At 38.7% G+C, this 7,314-nt stretch overlaps 1 protein-coding gene across 3 annotated transcripts in view; it reads right to left on the bottom strand.

Annotated features, from left to right (window-relative positions):
• The window catches only part of TAX1BP1 (Tax1 (human T-cell leukemia virus type I) binding protein 1), an 87,217-nt gene extending 80,581 nt beyond the window's left edge, over positions 1 to 6,636 (bottom strand). For 2 of the 3 annotated variants that reach the window (XM_006896118.1, XM_006896120.1), the window contains exon 1: positions 6,471 to 6,632. In XM_006896118.1, coding sequence (XP_006896180.1) covers positions 6,471 to 6,632 — 162 coding nt within the window. Of the gene's footprint in view, positions 1 to 6,470 lie in introns of all 3 variants that reach the window. The other variant, XM_006896119.1, reaches the window with a different exon arrangement.
• Positions 6,637 to 7,314: the final 678 nt, after the last annotated feature.

The raw sequence follows: 7,314 nt of genomic DNA, 5'->3' as shown, positions 1-7,314 counted from the left end.
AATCGGGATGGGTGTGTCAGGGGCAGTGCGATTGACACAGGATAAAGCAGGGTTTAGGGCTGTTGTACATAGGGTCGCTATGAGTCACAAGTGACTCGACGGCACATAACAACAACAACAACCCTAAATGAAATTGGCAAACATAGAATTTCATGAAACAACATATGAGCAGGAAGAGCCTGTGGTGATGAAGGAAGAAGTTCATGCTGCTCTGAAAGAATTGGCAAAAAACAGGGCCCCAGAAATTGATGGCATACCAACTGACATATCACTTAACTGTGCTCATGCAAAATGTATACCTAGACCAGGATGCTGTTGTTAAAACAGAGCAGGGGGAAACCTGCATGATGTAAAATTAAGAAGGGAGTACATCAGGGTTGTAGTTTCTCTCCAGACCTATTCAATCTGTATGCTGAGCAAACTATTCAAATTATGCAAATGACATAACCTTACTTACTGATAGTGAGGAGGAGTTGAACCACTTGTTGCAGATGACCAAGGAATGAACAATCAATATGGATTTTATCTCAATGTCAAGAAAACAAAGATTCTTACCACTGGACTGATAGTCAATATCACAGTGGATGGAAAAGAGCTTGAAACTGTCAATAACTTCATCTTAATGGCATCCACAATTAACACTCCTGGCACCAGCAGTCAGGAAATAAGGAAACATTATTGCATTGGCAAAGTCTGCATTTAGGGACCTTTCCAAATTACTGAGGAATAATGATGTCATTTTGAGGACCAACATGCACTTCACTCAGGCCATGGTTTTCCAATCACTTGCTATGCATCTGAGAGCTGGACGATGAATAGTGATATGATAAAAGAATTATTGATGTCTTTGAGCTGTGGTGTTGGAAAAGAACACGGAACATCCCATGGACAGCCAAAAGAACAAACAAGTATGTCTGCCAGAGTGCTCTTTGGAAGCAATGGTGAGGAGGCTTCACCTCAGATACTTCAGGCATGCTGCTATAAGGTGCTACCTTGGAGAAGGACATGATGCTTGAAGAGTGGAGGGTCGACGATGGATAGGAAGCCTCTCAACCAAGTGGACTGACACAGTGACTGCCACAGTGGGCTATAATGCATGAGAATGTGAAGCAGGCAAAGGATAGGACAGAGTTCAGATCTTTGGTTCATAAGGTCACTCAGAAGAGTTGTACTCAATTCAGTGGCACCTAACAACAATATCTATTTAGCAGCATCAAAAAGTGAAAAAATTTAAAACTAAAGAATTCAATAGGGTGCAAAATCCATTTAAGGAGGAAAGAAGGCTCTTTAACAAATGTTGCTGCTGTTAGGTGCTCCGCGAGTCAACTCTAATTCACAAGGACTCTTTCAGCAGATCAAAACCAAAACCCTGTCAATCCTACACCATAATAGCAGTTTACATTGTAAGCTTGTTGTTGAGGTATCTATCTACATCATTTAGGATCTTCTTCTCCTTCTTTAACCATCCACCCTTCTGTAAGTGATATCACCTTCCAAGAAATGGAACGATGACCATTTTGCTAAATTGCCCAAAGTATGTGAGACAAAGTCTCACCATGTTTGCCTCTAACACTGGCTGCACTTCCTACAAGAGAGATCTGTTTGTTCCTTTGGCAATGCATGATATATTCAGTATTTTTTATCTAACAATTCAAAGGTATCAATTCTTCTCCTGTAGTCCTTATTCCCTAGGCAACTTTCATAAGCATATGAACAAGTAAAAATACCATGACTTGAATGAGAAACACCTCTCTTGACAAATTTAAAGTAACACTTTAAAGAGGTCCTTGACATATATGCCCAATCCAGTATCAATGTCTTTTGATTTCTTGATTCCTACATTCATAGATGTTGACTGTAGATCCAAGCAAAATTAAAACAGTGAAAACTTCAATCTTTTCTCCATTTACCATCATTTGGCCTGCTGGTCTTGTCGTTAAGAAGTTGTGTCTTATGCTTAGGTGCAAAAAGCACTGAGCGCTGTACTCTTTGGGCTTCTGCAGTAAGTGCTTCAAGTCTTTTTCACTTTTAGGATCAAGTTATATGATCGGCATAATGCAGATTTGATGAATCTCCCTCCAATTCTGATGCCACAATCTTTTTCATATAGTCCTGTTTCTCAGATTAGTTCCTTGGTGTAGGAAGAACAAAGACAGCATGAGGCTGGCCGGAGCTGACTTCTACTAACTGCGTAAAGGAGAACTCTCCCCATCAACAATATCCACGGTACAAAATTCCTATAATGTTCCCCACACTCTTGCATCTACTTCTACTAATTCCAACACCAATCTTACGGTCTTACAGGATCCTAACTTCACTGCAGTGACTACACAGACTTTACTGAACCATATTCAGAGTTATGAGGTTTATTAGGGTAGTTAACAGGCTATCATTCAGGCTGGCAGCAAAATATAACCCATCAGTCCAGTTTCTCAAGCATGGTTGGTAGGACTTTTGACCTTCAGACTCATGGCTTAGGTCAGAATCACAGACTCTGTTGTTATGTGCCATCGAGTCGCATATAACTCACAGTGAGTGACCTTATGTACATCAGCTCTGAAACTTGTCCTAGTCTCAGCCAATCTCACAGCCACTGACACACCTGCCTCTATTACCCGAGTCACTGTGTCAATCTATCTCATTCAGGATCTTCCTCTCCTGCCTTGTACCTCAACCCTTCCAAGCATGATGTCCTTTTCCAAGGACTGGTCTCTCCTGGCAACATGTCCAAAGTATGTCAGATGGAGTTTGAAAATCCTTGTCTCCAGAGAGCAAGTTGGTTTCACCCTGTCTGGGACAGATCTGTTTGTTCTCTTGACAGTCCATGGTACTTTCAATACTATACTCTAGCACCGTAACTCAAAGGCTTTAATTTTTCTACTGTCATCCTTATTCGCTGTCCAGCTATCTCAAGCATAGCAAGAACTGTGAAGACCATGGCCTAAATCAAGTGCACCTTAGTCTATACTACAGTGCTCTTCAGCACTCTACAGGGGTCCCTGATAGCAGACTTCTCTAATCCAATTCATCTTCTCATTTCCTGCTTGCTGGTTTTAAGAGTTTCCTGGTTCCAAAGAGTATCGTTAACTGTGGATCTAAGCAAGCTGAAGTTGTTAATAATCTCAATTTCTTCTATTAAAGTGCTGTCAATTGACCTAGTAATGAGAATCTGAGTTTTCTTGATGTTGAGTTTTAATTCATACTGAAGACTCCAATCTTTGACTTTCTGCAGCAGATGTTTCAGGTCCTCCTCAATTTCAGCAAGCAAGATTGTGTTATCTGCATAACACAAGTTGTTGATGAGTCTTCCTCCAATTCTGATACCACATTCCTCCTCATAAAGAGGACCCTGCCAAATGATCTGTTTCACATGTAGATTGAAAAGGGATAGAGATAAGACACATCCCTGACCCACTACTTTCCTGATTTTGTAGTGCTTCCTTGCTCTGTTCTGATGAATGTCTCCTGGCCCAGATATAGGTTTTGCATAGACACAATCAGGTGTTTTGCAATTCCCATTCTTCTCACGTTTAGCCACAACTTGATCCACACAGTCAAATGCTTCGTGTAGTCAATGAAACACAGACATTCTTCTGGTACTGCTTTCTGCCAAGATCCATCTGATATTGGCAATGATGTCCCTAGTGCCAAAGCCTCTTTTAAACCCAACTTGAACTTCTTGTAGTTCTCTACTGATGCACTTTTCCAGTCATTTTTGTATAATCTTCAGAAAAATTTTGCTTGCATGTGATTGATATTGGTCTTATTGTTCATTAATAGCAAATCATGGAGAACACTAAGAACAGAAATCCCAGAACACTTAACTGTGCTCCTATGAAACTTGTATCTAGAACAATAGCCTATCTTTCCAACAATGCAATGGAACACTACATAGTTTAAAATCAGGGATGATGTGCTACCTGGTTGTACTCTTTATCTATACTATTAACTCTGTGTGCTAAACACAAGAAGTTGGACTTTATGTAGAAAAATGTACATCAAGATTGGAGAAAGCCTCATAAACACCCTGCCTCATGTAAATGTTTGCTCCAAGTAAAGAGGATTTTAAATACTTGCTGAAGAAGATCAACTACTACAGCCTTCAGTATGATTTACAACTCAACATCAAGAAAAAAAAAATTCTTACCACTGGGCCAATAAGCAACATCATAACAAATGGAGAGAAGACTGAAACTGTCAATAATTTCATCTTACTTGGGTCCATAATCAACATGGTAACGGCAATCAAGAAATCAAGGATATGCTGCAGTGAGAACCTCTGGTGTCAAGGATGTCTCTCTAAAGAGCTAAAGAGCCAAGTCTTAAGTTTAAAGATTAAGGTGCATCATATGCATGCCATGATCTTTTCAATTACGTCCTATGGATCTGAAAGTTAGACAATGAATAAGGATAAGAAAAGAAGAGTGGCTGCCTTTAACTTGTGACAAGAGTACTGAATATCCTATTGACTGCAAAACAATCAAGTCTGTCCTAGAGGAACTGTAATCAGGGTAACCTTTAAAGAAAAGCAGTGAAATTCTGCCTCACATACTTTTGGCATGCTGTCAGGAGAGGCCAGTTTTCTGAAAAAGACATCATTCTGGGAAAGGTGGACAGACTGTCATAAAAAGAGAGGAAGACCCACAACAAAACAGACTGACACAATGACTGTTACAATGGGGTTGGGCAGATCACAGATCATGAGGACGGCACAGGATAGAAGAAGGTTCAGACTTATACACAGGGTTGGTATGAGTTGTAGTCAACTGATGGCACCTAAGACACACACAAAATGGTAGTATCAACCAATTCTTTTTAGTACATGATTTTGTGTACTCCTTTTCATCTTCTTTTGCTATGTCCTTTGTCATTCAATATTTTGTTTGTAAAATCCTTCAGTACTGCAATCCAAGACTTGAATTTGTTTTTCATTTCTTTAGTTTGAAAAATGGATAGTGTATGCTCCCTTTTGGTTTTCTAACTCCAGATGTTTGCACATTCTATTACAACACTGTTTTCTCTTCTCAAGCTGTCCTTTGAAGTATTCTATTCAGCTCCCTTATTTCATCATTTATTCCTCTGATTGTTTTCTCTATGTTCAAAATCAAGTTTCAGAGGCTCTTCTGGCATTCATTTTCGTCTTTTGTTTCTTTCCTGTCTTTCTGCTTAGCTGATGTATATTCTTTTATTCACACACACACACACACACACACACACACACACACAATGTTCTTGAGGTCATTTCACAACTCATCTGGTCTTCAAAAATTAACATTCAATGTCAAAATATATCCTTGAGATGATTTTAAAAAAAAAACAACTGGGTGAGATAAATACAAGATTATATTTTGGCTATTAGGGACTGGTTTTCATTTTTTTCAGCTTCAAACTGACCTGAGATATGAGCAATTGATGGTCTGTTTCACAAAGAGTCTCTAGAGTCAAATATAGTTAACGTGATTTGTATGTCTCTGTTCTATCTTCTAGTTCACTGCATGCTATTTAGGGTCTTAAAGCTTGTAAGACGTCATGAAGGCACAGCGACGGGACTTTAACTGAGAAACTGAGAATGGAAGTCAGCAACAGGCAGAAGAGTATGTTGGAAACGGTCTCTTGATTCATCTGCCGAGACCAGAACTGGATGTGACGAACTATCATTACTGTGTAAGCTGATCAAAGATTCCATAAAAGAATTCTGATCAAAGGGGGAAAATACACACTGGAATTTGAAATGTTCACGGAATGCAGATCTTCCAACATCATGAAGTCTAGAGATGGAAGTCTTCATATAATCTTTAAATGTTCAAGCACACTTAAGCTAAAATCATCTTAAATCATTAGCTTAATAAAAAAATGTCTGCTGTGAGCATTATGCGCTTTCAAGATCAAATGAGGAACAAAACTCAACGCAACTTGAAACATCAGATAAAAATCTATGAATACATGCTCACAGGCGAGGAATTTTTTTAAAAAAGGATGAGAATGGCAACTTAACTCAAGAACACAACCAACGTCACTGAATTACATATGCAGGAACTAATGAATCGGTCTAAGTATTCAGATTAACTTTTTTTGGTTTTAAACTCTTAACTGTACAAAAAGCTTGGTCTTTCCAAATACAGTATTTCAGCCCTGATTCTCTATCAGTCCAGACACTTTCACTTCTAGATAGGCTCGATATAAACAATTCCTAAAGCTGTAATAATTTCTTTCTACATCATAGAGAAAATGGAAAATTTTTTAAAAAGTCATTTTACAAGACTCTGAATGAAAATTGTTTGATAATAGAAAGGAAAGGCAATCAAAGTAAAATTCTCAACATTTATCTTACATTGTTTTTTAAAATATTTCATTGTGATGTTCACAAAAATGACTCAATGCACAATTAAAGCAAAGGCTATTTCTCAATTTTTTTAAAAAAAGAAATTGAAGAGCACCTTCAGAGAAGAAATAATCAAAACATTTCTTACCTTGAAAATACCAACCCAATCTTTTGGATGTGGATGGATAAATTGAGTTAAAGTGTAATGACATTCCAAGTGTGCATTAGGAAGATAACTCTTGGCCACATTTTGAAAGATGACATGTGCAAAGTTCGATGCCTGTAACGGGACTTCTTGAAAAGATGTCATTGTGTACCTGAAACAAATAACACAAGTTCAATGGCAGTATATGAGGGGGTGTGTTTGTGTGTGTGTATGTGTGGGTGTGGGGGGGGGGGTTATATATATTCAGAAATTAGGTAAGATTTTAACGGAAATTTTTACAAGTTATTACATGTCATAAGTAGGTTTTAAACAAGGACAAATCTAAAAATCACAAAGAAAAATAAAAAAATAAAAACACAAATTTATTGTGTATTTTATGTCAGGGATATGTTTATTACAACCTGAAGAAAATACTGTATTGCAAGATAAATTTTTTCACTTGCAATACAGTCATGTTTCCCGGCAGCTATCGCTACATTCACCCTACACTTGAGAAAAAGGCTGTAGAGAAAGAGGAAATGCAAGTCACTGATTATAGCCTCTGTAAACTGGGTGGCTCCTTGGAGGCAAGGATTCTGAGGCTCCATCTAACATACTTTGGACATGTTGTAAGGAGACTAGTCCTTGGAGAAGGACATCATGCTTGGGAGGGTGGAGGGACAGCGCAGGAGGGGAAGGCCCTCTATGAGGTGGACTGATTCAGTGACTTGGGTAATCGGGATGGGAGTGTCAGAGACAGTGCGATTGGCACAGAACAAAGCAGAGTTTAGGGCTGTTGTACAGAAGGTCGCTATGAGTCACAAGCGACTAGACAGCACATAACAAC

The sequence above is a fragment of the Elephantulus edwardii genome, unplaced genomic scaffold, assembly GCF_000299155.1.
Source record: "Elephantulus edwardii isolate Elephantulus edwardi_28Jun2011 unplaced genomic scaffold, EleEdw1.0 scaffold00182, whole genome shotgun sequence".
Classification (NCBI taxonomy): domain Eukaryota; kingdom Metazoa; phylum Chordata; class Mammalia; order Macroscelidea; family Macroscelididae; genus Elephantulus; species Elephantulus edwardii.
This window is presented reverse-complemented; position numbering and strand designations above follow the sequence as displayed.